This window comes from Phyllostomus discolor, chromosome 7, assembly GCF_004126475.2.
Source record: "Phyllostomus discolor isolate MPI-MPIP mPhyDis1 chromosome 7, mPhyDis1.pri.v3, whole genome shotgun sequence".
Lineage (NCBI taxonomy): Eukaryota > Metazoa > Chordata > Mammalia > Chiroptera > Phyllostomidae > Phyllostomus > Phyllostomus discolor.
This window is the reverse complement of record NC_040909.2, coordinates 27,021,140-27,034,703: the sequence shown is the minus strand read 5'-3', so window position 1 is coordinate 27,034,703 and position 13,564 is coordinate 27,021,140. Positions and strand designations below refer to the sequence as shown.

General features: G+C 49.3%; 1 protein-coding gene across 4 annotated transcripts in view; it reads right to left on the bottom strand.

Annotated features, from left to right (window-relative positions):
• Positions 1–13,564, bottom strand: part of RFTN1 (raftlin, lipid raft linker 1) — a 186,516-nt gene that overhangs the window by 78,946 nt on the left and 94,006 nt on the right. For all 4 annotated transcript variants that reach the window (XM_036030605.1, XM_036030607.1, XM_028518801.2 and 1 more), the window contains exon 4: positions 9,636–9,744. In XM_036030605.1, the coding sequence (XP_035886498.1) occupies positions 9,636–9,744 (109 nt within the window). The remainder of the gene's footprint in view (positions 1–9,635; positions 9,745–13,564) is intronic.

The following is a 13,564-nucleotide window of genomic DNA, read 5'->3' as shown; positions in this document are numbered from 1 at the left end:
TGACCCCCAGGAGGCTTGCAACACCCACACTTCCCAAACACACTGGGCTACACCACTTCTTCTTTCTCGGAGCACGGCAGGGAGGACACGCATCGAGTGGCCCTCGCCTGGAAGGAGGGAACTCTTGTTCTTCATCCCTGCAGTTTCACCCTCAGCCAGAAACGCCCAGCACTGTCTGCTGTCAGCACGGCTCTGAGGCAACAGCACCCAGCACCTGGTGTTACCCCACCTTGTCCATGGCCAGACTCCTTCTGGGGCCTGTTTCAAATGACTGTGGGAGCGAGGCACATCTCAGGCACCCCCGGCCACAGCTGTGTCCTGGAGAAGCAGACACTGGTCCCTGGGCTGTAGGAGGCCTGGGCTGGCTGACAGCCAACCCCAACACCTGGCCTCAGGCAGAGTAACCGAACCTGGGAACCACCAACCTCCTTCCGACACAGAGGGTACGGAGGAGACCGTAGCCTTCCCAATGTGTCAAACGCCACCCAGGAGCGGGGAAAGGCATCCCGAGAAGAGAGAGCTGTGCCCAGGTCTCACTCCTCCCCAAGATAAAGCATTCGTGGGCACAGGCCTGCCACCTCCTGCCTGCTTACTTTCTCTTTCTCTTCCGAGCTTTTGACTGTTCTATCAACCTCTAGAAGAGTTTCTCATTTCTTGGATTTGGGGCAACTTCTCTGTGGAGACCACAGAGAAACACAGGCCCAACAGCCACCGGCTACCCACAGAGCCAACGACAGGCCACTCTGTTCTGTGTATGTCTAAAGGCCATTTTTTTTAAGATTTCATTTATTTATTTTTACAGAGGAACAGGAGGGAGAAAGAGAGAAACATCAATGTGCAGTTGCTGAGGGCCATGGCCTGCAACCCAGGCATGTGCCCTGACTGGGAATTGAACCTGCAACACTTTGGTTCACAGCCTGCGCTCAATCCACTGAGCTATGCCAGCCAGAGCTTAAAGGCCACTTTTAGGAATCCCAAGTTCGTTCTTTTTTTCCGATTTAACTACAAGTTCTTTTATTACTGTTATTTCATGTGATATGTGCTCTGGATGCTAAACGTCACATAAAATTGCAATACTTTACATAGGCACATTCTTATCCCCTAATCAGAGATTAAAATTTAGTCACTCAATAAAAAATTACACTACAGAGGATAATGAAGATAGTTCAGAGAGCCCATGGTTGGGGGGAAAAGAACATCTTAAATTTGCAAGTGGAAACATAAAAAGAACAACTCAGAACCATCCTACAAATAACCCAGAAACACACGAGTTCTATGGGGGAAAGGGCCGTAGTTTGTTGTTATAACCCGAAGACATTCTGGATCAGGTCTCACAAAAATATGTACTTAAGAGCGGGGAGGCCACCAAAATAGCTTCCACAGAGGCTGCCAATGACCTCACGCTCACGGCCACACCACCACCAAGGGGCCTGTTCCTGATTTTTAGCCACTGGCAGGGCTGACGGCCCCTCCTGGGCTGGAACGCTTCCCTCAGCCTCCGCCACCAGCACCCTCTGCGTTTCCCTGGGACCTCCCTAGATGGTTCCTTTCTGCCTCTTCTCTCTGCACGACAGTAGGTGCTAGAATTTCCCAGAGCTCCGTCCGAGGTCCTCTTCCTTCTCACCCTCTGTTCCTTCCTCAGCGATTTTTGTCCATGACCATGGTTTCTATGACCATTTGCCAGCTGGGTCTCTGCCCCAGGCTCCTAGGACAATGAAACAAGGGCTTGTTCCTCAGGCTTCGTCATCTCAGCAGAAGCCCCCATTCATCCAGCTGCACATGGCAAACCAGCCTGGTTCCCTCCCTCCCCACAGGCCACCATCCAATCCATGAACAGCCCCGGTTGACCTGCCTTGCTCCAGTTCATAAACCTATCCACCGCCTGCCTCTCCACCAGGATGCTACCGCCTGAGCTTAACTGTCCACAAAGAGTTTCTGGGTCTTGTATTCCTGCAGGGAGGTGGGGGAAGGGCACACAAGAATTTGTCTCATTTTGGGAGAGTAATCAAGACAAGCATATGACCACCTCCCTCTCCTCAGGCTCTAATTCACTCCAACTAACCTCCCTGGACAGACCAAGAAGATTGCGGGCCAATGAAAATAGCAGAGGGCAGAGGATCAAGAGAGGCTGGGGCCAGAGAGAAACTTTGTAAGAAAACAGAGACCTCCAGACAGCAGCTTGCCCAGTTTTCCCTCCCGCTGTGAACTCCAAGCCTGAAACATCCTCCCACTTCCTCCCCCAGCTTGGGGCGGGGGGGGGGGGGGGGGGGGGGGGGGGGGGGGGGGGGGGGGGACCAATTCCACCCACACAGCACAGCTCAGGCCAGTCGTGTGCACTCACCCTTCTATCACTTCTAACTTTTATTAACTTCCCCCTCCCTACTGGTTCCTTTCAGCTTTTAAAGGGGCTCAGATCTCCTATTCAAAACAAAACTTCCTTTCACCTGTACTCTTGTCTTAGCCACCATACCATCTCTCTCCTTCTCAGCTTGTGTACTCTCAAACCCACGCAGTGAGGCCTCCGCCTCCGCCTCTTCCACCCCATGCAAATTGCTCCTGCAAGATGTATCAGTGGCCAAACCAGCGGGCCACCTGCCCAGTGGGCTCCAACTTGACCTCTTCCCTGCTTTGATACTGTTTTCGTCTCTTCCCTCAGACTCTGTAACATTCAGGCTCTCTCCTTGCTCCCCTGCTTTGTCAAGTTCTTTCTTGTTCTCCTGCTCTGGGTGCTCTCCAGAGCTCCAGCCAGAGTGCTCTCCTCTCCCCACTTTGCAAGCACTGTGAGTTCACATCATGAGTTCGTCCTGTCCCGTGGCTTGGCCAGCTCACCGGTGCCTCCGCAAAGTGCGGTCCTTGGCCCACTGCGGGTCCACAGACGCTCTGTTACCAGTCCAGGACAAGACAGGTAACAGGAAGTTAAAGTAAGCATTTAGGCACTTTCCTAGCTATTCGACATGGCTGCCATATTTTTATTGTATTTTATAAAAGTATTACTCCTTTATGGACTGGAAAACCAAACAAACGAGTAAACAAACAAAACCTGGCCCTTTCTTTGCCACAGATAATTTGAGGCCTTACATTTTTTTAAAAATGATCTATCTGTTTACATTGAGAAACCAAGAGGCTTCACAATAAGAAAATAAAACCTTTATCAACCTCTCTAAAACAAAGGAAGCCAACTAGTGAACCTGACAACAGAAGCTCTTGTGATACTGGGTCCATATTCCTACCAGGCAACAATGAGCTGATGGTTAGTCAGGGGCTGCCCCCATAGAGAAGGCCATGTGCCACCCAGGTGACCTCCCGAGCCACTCCCTCACTGCTGCTACCTGCTTGCCCCCGTGGGCCTCTGAGTCTGTCCCTCAGACAATCACATCTCCACTCTTAGCCTCCTCCTGAGCTCCAGCCCAACAACCACAACTACCTTCTGCAATGTTCCCTTGAGTAACCCACTGTTCCCTGAGTCCCAACAAGTCCCTCACCAATCTCATCACCACTCTGCTCCCAATGGCTCCTCACAAGGTGTTCCCCGTCCTCACGAAGGACCACACCTCACACATTAGTCACCTGGGTGTCATCTCAGGCTTCTCCCCTTCTGTGACACACAATCCGAATGATTCCCCCTCTGCACTCCTCTCTTAATTTGTTCATTCACAAATGTTTATTGGGTTCTGGAGACACAACAGTGACCAGGACACCCTATCCCCGAACACAGTGCCTCATTCCTCACCTCTCCTCTGCCGGGCCCCCCACCCATGTTCTTCCACTCAGGACACGCTCCCTGCTGGAATCGCACACCGTGGGGCCTCCTCCCACCCAGATGTGCCTTTTAAAAGTGTCATGATTCTCCTAGTTTGGGAGGAGATGGGGGTACAGCGAGGAAAAGGAAGCCTTCTGAACGTAATTTTCCTTTCACTCTGAATTTGCACTAATTAAATTAGATTCTCTGCACTGCACTCGTAGTAACAGGGCTCAGAATACTCAGCAATCAATCAAATAACTGATAAGTTATTTATATACCACAGGCAAAGTTTCATAATCCTGGGGGTCGGGGATCTTTTGTTTCATTAAAGGGAGCCAATGAGGGTTTTTTTTTTAAATTCTCACTTGAGGATATGCTTTTTACTGATGAGAGGGAGAGGACGGGGAGGGGAGAGAGAGAGAGAGAGAGAGAGAAGGAAACACCAATGTATGAGAGAAACATAGATCAGTCCCTTCCTGTATGGAAACTGACCAGGAACTGAACCTGCAACCTTCTGGTACACAGGAGGACACTCCAGTCAACTGAGCCACCCAGCCAGGGCAAGCCAATGAGATTTTTAAAATTTGTCAAGTTCCTTTCTTTAGAGGTCATGGTATAAGTAAAATCACTTGGTTCTGTAATGGACAATGCATCTAGTTTAAGCGAGGTCGCCGAGTTTCTGACCATACAGTGGGACACCCCCAGAGGACATGGTAGTGGTTCCCTTAATTGTCTTCATTCCAAAGGCTCCTTGGTCCAGGGCGAGATAAAATGCACCTAGTTCTAAGTAGATCATGCAGGTCAGTGCCACCCCACCATCATAACAGAGGGTGAATCTAAGGGACAGAGCCCAGAGCTGATGGCAAAGGCCTCCACCTGGCCTGGACAATGGCAGGGAGTGTGACCTTCTCCCGTAAGCAATGAGGCCTTGAGCCCCAGCCTCCACTGAGGGGAGGTGCTTCAAATCTGTCCCCACATACCAGACCCAGTTGCTCCCATCTGTCTCCCGTGCCCAACCCAGGCCTCCTGGTTGGGACGCCCCACTCTCAGTCTTCAAGGACTGTGAAGAAGAGAGTGCATGGCCCCTTGGTCACAAATGTGGCCTCTGGGCCAGCCAGTTCAAATCCCAGGTGTGCCTTCCCCAGGTGTAATTCAGGGCAGACTGCATCGCTTCCCTGTGCCTCAGTCTGTTCCCTGTAAAGTAGAAATAAGTCTTCGGAGGAGTGAGATGAGGGTCAAGAGGACAGCAGGTGTGGAGCCCTTTAGCATAGGGCCTGCCTGGCCCATGGGGGAGTCCCTCTGGGGTGTAAAGTTCCATCTAAAATTCAAATAAACTTATAGATATATACATAGGGGCCAGCAATATATAATGTAGCCAGAGAGATCAATCTTTATTGATTCATTTATTTATCTTTTGGCTTTTCCGCACTGCTGCCCCAGGGAAATTCCTGCCGCTGGAGTCTAGGGCTCCAAGCCATTTCCTGCCTGATTCACCTAAGCTGGCTTGAGGCGAGTTCCTGTTTCATGGAATCAATAGAGCCCTGCCCAGAACAGTCTTCCTCCTCCTTTCGTCCATCTCGCACTGCAGCCAAGCAGGACTTGACTCTTTCTCGGCCTTGAACCTTCACCTCATGCTCCTGTCCACACCAGGGACAGCACTGTCCACCTCGCCCCTCCATTTCCACAAGAGTCTATCCCTCACTTTTTCAGGGTCCTCATTCCGCACCACATCTCTCCAAAACCTCCCCACAGGCCACCCAGCCACCCGGCCACAGAACCCTCCAGCGCTGCCCAAGTCCAGTTACCACCCACTGGCATCTCCGCTGTGGAAGGACCAGCCCAGGCTCTGTCATCTATCTGCCCCAGCCGCTGAGCAAAGCCCTTGTCTCCTCCCAGCTTAGCTTCCACCTGTGCAGAAGGGAGATACCACTGCCAGGACGGCCTTTTGAATGGAATTATTGTGAAGCACAAACCAGAAAACGTGTGCAATGACTGAAAACTTTAAAGTGCTTTCCAAATACATAAGCGCTTTCCCAAGATGCTCCAAAGACTGTAAAGTAATTTGAAAATGAACCTGTAGCCTCTTTATTCCATATCCCTGTCTCCTTTACGATCCACTGGGAACTCTGAAGAATAGGAAATTCCAGGGGGCCCCACAAACCCACCAGCCATGCGAGCCAAGCTCCAGAAGTACCTGGCAGCTGAACCTTTGTCGCAAAGGAGCAGAGCGGACTCCGTGGCGCTCCCACAGCCTCGCAGCTCCTCGTCCCTAGAGCATTCGGTTCCAGGACTTGGAAAACACCCTCTCCAAGTCTGCCCATAAATCTGAATTTCAAATGTTCTGTGGTCCACAATAAATCATTTGCATAAGGGGCTGGTTGGAAGGAGCACAGCAGGATCCAAGAGGGGAAAACAGAATGCAGTAGCCCAGATTTAATTTGAGCAGCCAAAGTGCACAGAGAAATCCTTAGTCCACTGTGAAAAGGAACCAGAGCATCTTTTTACATGTCCCTTCGCCGCCTGTGAAAATCGTGATGGAGAGCGGCTGTAAATTATGGCATCTCCGGCTAATTTTACATGACACAGATACAAACGACTTTATTTCTCCTAATTGTGGAAAAGAATGAAATCGCCTTCCCCTCCTTCTATCCATGTTCTCTATCCAAAGGTTCTAATTTAAAACATTTGGTGGAAAAATAATACTGGGGCATTGTTCTTAAGGAAAAAATAGTCTAATCACTTGGAGTTTAATTCTAATATGCAGAGAACATAAGCTTATCCTGTGTGATGGTACAATGACAAAATGAGTTAATTACCAACTCATCGTAAGACAGATGTACTTGTCAGAGAAACAGGAGCCATTATTTCACACAAAATAATGACCCAGATAAAAAGTAATGACTGCAAGCTGTAGCCGCCAGTGACACAGCTTCATCTTGGCCTAAGTGAATGGCAATTAACAAGTGCCACCACCATATATATACATGGGGACCAACCTATTCATCAAGTATTCACTGAAAAAAAAACCACAAATGGTGTTTAGTGTATTTCTTCCCAGGAAGATCCTGTGGTCGTCTACCTGTGTGATGACAGAAAAATTTACAACCTGTAAAATTCTGCCATCAGCTGGAACAGCTGTCGCCCGTACAGAGCAGCTTTGGCCTCCCCTCTGCTCTTTGCGCGCTGAGGAGGTGTTTTCTCCAGAAATCCTGTCCAATGACAGAAAAGAGGAGCAGGGGAAAGGGGGCCCATTTGTCTCTCTTCTCCTGGTTGTCATGGACACTGGCCTAGAAACTGAAGCCGCAGCCAGCACTGACAGTCCACAAATACTGGAGACTTCCAGGGCCAGCCCTCGGCCGTGAGAGTGCAGGGGCGAATGGTGGGGTGACCTCAGCACACCTGGGTTGTAAGGCGGGAGACTGTACTTCCTCCCTTGCTGACCCTGACCACGAACCACCTCTCTATGGACAGGAACAAAGGTGAGAGGCTCCAGCATACACATCTGGAGACAAACTCTGGGTCAGAAATCTCAGGACTGCTCTAGTGGGCAAGTTGTCTAGTCTGTCTGGATCCAATAGTTTTTATTGGAAAACTAGGTAAACGGTAGGTACAGGATGACATGGTAGGCTTTAAAGTGTATAATTCTTGGCCCTTGCCAGGTAGCTCAGTTGGTTAGAGCATCGTCCCAATACACCAAGTTTGCAGGTTCGATCCCGGTCAGGGCACAGACAAGAATCAACGAATGAATACATAAATAAGTGGAACAAATCAATGTCTCCCTCCCTCCCTCTCTCTCTCTCTCTCTCTCGCTCTCCACCTTCTTGTCTCCCTCTCTCTAAAATCAATTTAAAAGGTTTAAAGTGTCTAATTTTTAAAATGTTAATAACAAACAGAATCAGCAGGAGTCAATGACTCATCTAACTAATTATGGAATGAACCATCAGATACTGCTGTACACACACACTTACTGTGTGGGGAAAAGAACAGTGCGATAAGAGTTAAAGTCTTAAATAGAAACCGGTTCGCCCTTCGGGGTATATAAAGCATACCTCTGATGTTCCCTCCTCCTCTGTTGGAGAGCTGCCCATCAGAGATACACTTCAGACACTGGGAGACCCACGGCATCTGAGTGCCTGCTAATCAGGACACTGTCTCCTTAAAACCTGATACGGGCAACATGCAATGGGGCAGCCACGCGATGGTCAGGCTTGGTAAAGACCAAAGCACTAAAGCACATGTTTTTAAAAGAGCACATTTGATAGTACGGCCAGAGCCTCATGCCCTACTCTTACCCACTTACCTTCAAATAGTCCAAGCATCCCAGTCTTTATTACAAAACCATTTCCCAAACGATTTTTCCCGCAGTACTCAGATCACGGCATAAATCCCACCTCTCAAACGTCCCTACCCAAGTTTATTAGAACGCTTTATCTGCAGCAATCAAAAGAGGACGGTCCTATTTAAACAGACATCTGTACAACTTGTGCAAACACTCATGTTCTCAGGCTTATACATGTGCGGACAAAAATTTCTTTCTCCTCATTTTCTAGGTAATAATCTGAATTTTACCAGAGTAGAGAGAGTCTGCACCGTCCTAGTAAAATTACCAGAAATTTTGACCTAAGAGATCATCTGATTCCTGGTCCTCAGCCTTGGCCCCCACCACACATGAGTGGTTATTCCCAGGGCCTTGTAAAGCCCGATTACTCAATAAATGTCGAAGGAAGGGAAGCAGGAAGAGAACAACAAAAAAAGAATCATTGGGTGTTTAAAGGGACAATCTAATTATTTTACTCTGCTGCAAAATTCCTCTCAACAGCCTCCCACTGCTTTACAGCCAGTCATGGCCCCTTCTCCCACCCCTAACACACACACTCCCTGTCTTCCCCAAGGCCCTCTGATCTGCTGACTCCCTTCGCTCCCTCCTGCCTCGGGCCCTGGCACAAGCTGCTTCCTCTGTCTGGAGAGCCCCCCATCTGCCCAGCCCAGCCCAGCACCAGGGAACCCCTCCTCACCCTTTCGTCTCAGTCCCAGGTCCTCATGACACCCCTTCAGGGTTTACCTGCCCTTTGGGAGGGCACAGGAGCAGGGACCATGCCTACTTTGTCCTCTGTATCCAAGCACCAAGGCCAATTTCTGGCCCAAAGTTAGAAATAGCCAACACAGTTATTAGTGAATTCACTAGTTGACCTCAACTAGTTGATCTCAAACAAATCATAATCACCTCTGCAGGGTGGGCAATGGCCAGTTCTTGTGGAAGACTGGGTGTGGGAGAACAAGATAAGCATGAAGCAATGAACTGAGCCCCACTTGGGCAAGGACAGTCCTTCTGCAGTAAATGCCATCATCAAGCGCACTGCGATTGGGAGGGAACCTCACACGGCACCAAGAGGAATTCAAACCAGACCCACTCCTGAGCAGAGAAGGAATCCCCTGCAACTAGGGGATTCCCTGATTCAACTACATGCCAGCAGCCACAGGACTCTGGTACACTCCCATGCTAAGAAAGGAAGGGGACTGGTGGCCATGGAGACCCCCAGGGTGAGTAGAAGGTGGGATGTGGGGGGTTTACACCACCTCGAGGATTTGAGGGGAGTCATAGCAGAGGGGCTGCAGGCCTGGCAGCCATTAAGGTCACTCCAGCCTTAAAAGGCAGGGTCCAGGGTCCTGCCAGCTGGGGAGGAAGGGGAAGCCACATCCCTTCAGAGTCAGCTTCAGCCTCAGCAATGTGTGGGAGGGAGCTGCATCCCCATGGGGTCAGCCCGGGTCAGAAGAGGCCTGGCTCCAGCCCAGCCCGCAGAGGCTATGGCTGACCTACCTGGAGCCAGCCCCTTCTTGCCTGTTCTCTCGGGGGACAGGACCTTTGCAACTGCACCCTGACGGCAGGGCTCACCTTCTTAATGAACTCCGGGATGATTTTTTGGTCTGTCAGGTGAAGTAAGGAGGAACAGCAATCTAACTCCAAGACGTAGGCTTCATTGTGAAGATCGGCTTTCTGGGATCTGAAGAGAAAGGAAAAACACACAGGCAAAGATTACCGTTTTCACAATATTACAAAAAAAGTGTAGGTGTTTGCTAAAACCCTACATTATTTCCTGCAAGTAAATGCCAAAAGTGCACTGCTGAAAAATAATTTATGGTAAACAACTCAAATCATATAGAGAGATCACATCACAGTAAGGCCTCCCAGACAAGCCATCAAATCAAAGACATCGTTTTTGAATGAAGGGGTGAGCACAGTATGCAGCTTACACATTCAACAACACACATGCAGTCTCCAGTAATGTAGCTTTAATACATTAGCTCTGTCTCTTTCCCTGTATCTCTCATTTTTCCCACTTTTTCTGAAGAGAATATATTCATATATTCATCACTTAGGAAATTTAAAAATATTTAAGACTTTTAAAGCATTCAATCCCTATAGAGGGCAATCTGGCAAAATCTATCAAAATTAAACATGCATTAAGAAAAGACTATACTATAAGGCCACTGAAGTAGAAGTTCTGGGAAAAGAGTGATGGCTGAGGCTCTGGCTGGTGTGGCTCCATTGGCTGGAGCCACTGTCCGGTGGACTGAAAGGTTGTGGGTTCGATCCCTGGTCAGGGTACGTACGAGAAGGCAAACAATTGATGCTTCTCTGTTTCTGTTTCTCTCTCCCTACCTCTCTCCTTTGCGCTTTCTCTAAAAGCAATGAAAATAAAATGTTCTCGGGTGAGGATTAAAAAGCAACTGGATGGCTGAGGGAAACCCCCGCAGCCTTCCGGTCAGTGCAGAGGTGTCGAGTGTGCCCCTGCCATCGCCCCACTCGGCGGGGGTTGGGGGTGGTTCTCCCTGCCTTTCTCACCGTGTGGACGTGCGCATGATGCAATGCTGTGCACATTCAGAACCAAAGGCAAGTGCTCAAGACAAGAACATTCCGCCGCTTCCGCCATCCCTTTCAGGAGCACCTGTATGACACTAACTTGGGTCTAGGAACTCCTGGAAGCCACATGTCTGGTGATTCCTTGGCCCAGGCAGGTGTAAGGCAACGGGAAGTGGGGCTGTAGTTAAGGGTCGACAGAACACACCGTCTCTTCATGGGGAGTGGGACTTAAGAGACCCAGGCCCTGGGCTCTGTCCACAACTCACACCACAGGCACAGCCACTCTCCACTGGCTGAGGGGCTGAGAAGTCCACTTACCAGGGGCTCCACCAGGCCAGCCCCTGTGAGAGCAGATGTGGCCAGAAAATTCTTAAGAAGCGAGCACCTTCACACTGAACTCCTGAGATACATATATCCCACCAAAAAGTTTCACGTGCATATGTGCTATAATACTTTTAAATGAATTTCTAAGCTTCCTATATATCATTCAAAGCAACTCATGCTACTATTAACCATCTGGGTATGATTTACATGAAACTCAAAAGTGAAAATATTAAAGGGGCTTTGGTTTTCGCCAGGTGTGCAACTGTGATTGGGTGAGCAAACAGCAATGGCATATTCTGATTTTATTATTCCTCCTAACATATCTTTTCAGGAGTAGAGACTGAGGCACATACTTTCGAAATATAAAAGAATAAACTGATTCCAAACTGCTGGAACTGGGACAAACTAATTCCAAAAGAATAAGCCAATTCTGAGCCCCACTCTTCTTGCCTTGAAAACTTCATCAAAGACTAGGTTCCTGTTCTCATTTTCCCCCTATGTTTTTTATCCCACCCCCTCCAAACAAAAGGCATACTAAGAGGAACTAAGGCAGAAGATTCCAGACTTATGAAAGGGAAGACTTGGCCATGACATACCATCAGATGTTTTGTGTGGGGTCCCAAACCACAGGGAGAGGCGTGGGAGGCAGAGAGGTCTAAGATGGGAAATCCCAGCTGCTCTGTCACACGGAGACTCACATCGGACTCCAGGAGGTTATTTATAAATACCCACTGGGATTTTAAAAGACTGGGTTGAAAAACAGTGATCATTTTAAGTAAGTCAAGACTGGATTTACTTGGTTAAACACCCATCCAATGAATGGAGGGAAGAGTCTGTCTTTAAGCAACTCACACCCAAACTTGTGAGAGATCTCCTTTAGTACAGGATCTAACAATGACCCTCTTTGCTTCTGGAACAAGAATTCTATAGGAACAAAGATAGCCCCAGGGCACCCTGTCAGATAACTATCTCAGTTACAACTGAACTGAAAGAGGTACAAAACAGCAACAAAAATCAGCATTGTTGTAAATTTTCTAGATGAAACATGAAAAATTGTATCTCAGTCTCTGGTCTCTTGAAAAAGCAAATACGATGCACATCGGAACAATAGATGAGCAACCAACAAGTCTCCTGTTGCCTTTAGGAATCACCTCCACTGTTTGAAATGAAGGGATAGCAACACCAAAGAGTGTGTGAGGGGAGAGGAGGTGGCAAAGACTCTGAAATCCTCTCAGAAGAGCTGCTGGCTGCCCTAGCCTTTGAAGTCAGCGCCCTGTGAGGGTGCTGGGCCAGTGCTGGGTGGAGGGCACAGTCACACAGAACCCTCCCCCTGCCACAAACCCTGTGAAAAACAGCATCAAACACAAGCAAAGGACTGCCTGCAGGGCTGCTAGAAGGAGTTTCTGGGCTCCTCGCACTGTAGGGGTGAGGGCGGTAGTACACGGTTCGGTTCGTGTGATGAACACACCCTGAGGGGACCCCCAGTGACCACCTCCTAGAGTTCAAGCCTTTGTACAATTCTTCCCACTGAGAGGGGGAAGGTCCCAAGACTTGCTTCCAATCAACAGAATGCAGCAAAGGGGATGGGATGTCACTCCCAGGGTTACGTTACATTATGCTGTGAGCCTGGAGCTACAGACTCCCCTTGCTGGCCTTGAAGAACCTGCCATGTTGTGAGAGGGTATGTGGCAAGGAACTATGGGCAGCCCTTGGACAACAGTCAGCAAGAAACAGGAGCCTGGCCCTGGCTGGTGTGGCTCAGTGGACTGAGCGCAGGCCTGAGAAACAAAGGGTTGCTGGTTCGATTCCCAGTCAGGGCACATGCCTGGGTTGTGAGCCAGGTCCCAGGTAGGGGGTGCGCAAGAGGTAACCACACACTGATGTTTCTCTCCCTCTCTTTCTCCCTCCCTTCCCCTCTCTCTAAAAATAAATAAATAAAATCTATTAAAAAAAAAAAAGAAACAGGAGTCTCAGTCCTGCGACTCCAAGAAAATGAATTCCACCAACCACCCGAGACAGCACGGAAGCAGAGCTTTCCCCAGTCCAGCCTCTGAGTGAGACCCCAGGCCAAGCCAACGCCTGGAATGCAGCCCGAGAGACCTGACGCAGAGCACTCAGAGACTCGACAGAAACTGTGGGATGGTAACTGTATGCTGTTTTGAGCCACTGAGTTTGTGGACATTTGTTACACGGCCCAGAAAATGAATAGTTGCTGGGGCGGAAAACAAGGCAGTTTCCTGCTCAGAACAGGCCTCCCTCTCCCGCAGGCGGCCAGGTGCAGGCCCAGAACCAGACGATCCAGCCGGGCCCTGAGGACAAGGATCCACCTCAGAATAGTGTGGCTCCTTGAAGAATAAAATCATCTTCATGCTGCTGGGTCATTTCTTAGGAAGAGCCAAGGGAAAAATTAACTAGAAAGAGTTCTGACTCATCTCATATCTTGGGGCCCTCACTTGTACGCAGCTTGGGAGAGTCGAGAGGGGTTTACTTCCAGCCGTTCCAAAGGGACTTTCTGGAAGGAAGAGGGAATAGAAGGATGTCACTGAGCAGACGCACAATGTCCTGGAAGCCGAGCATGAGTAAGACAATGAGTTCACCCCCAAAGCCGCTGCTTCGAGTAGCGGCTTTCAACTGGT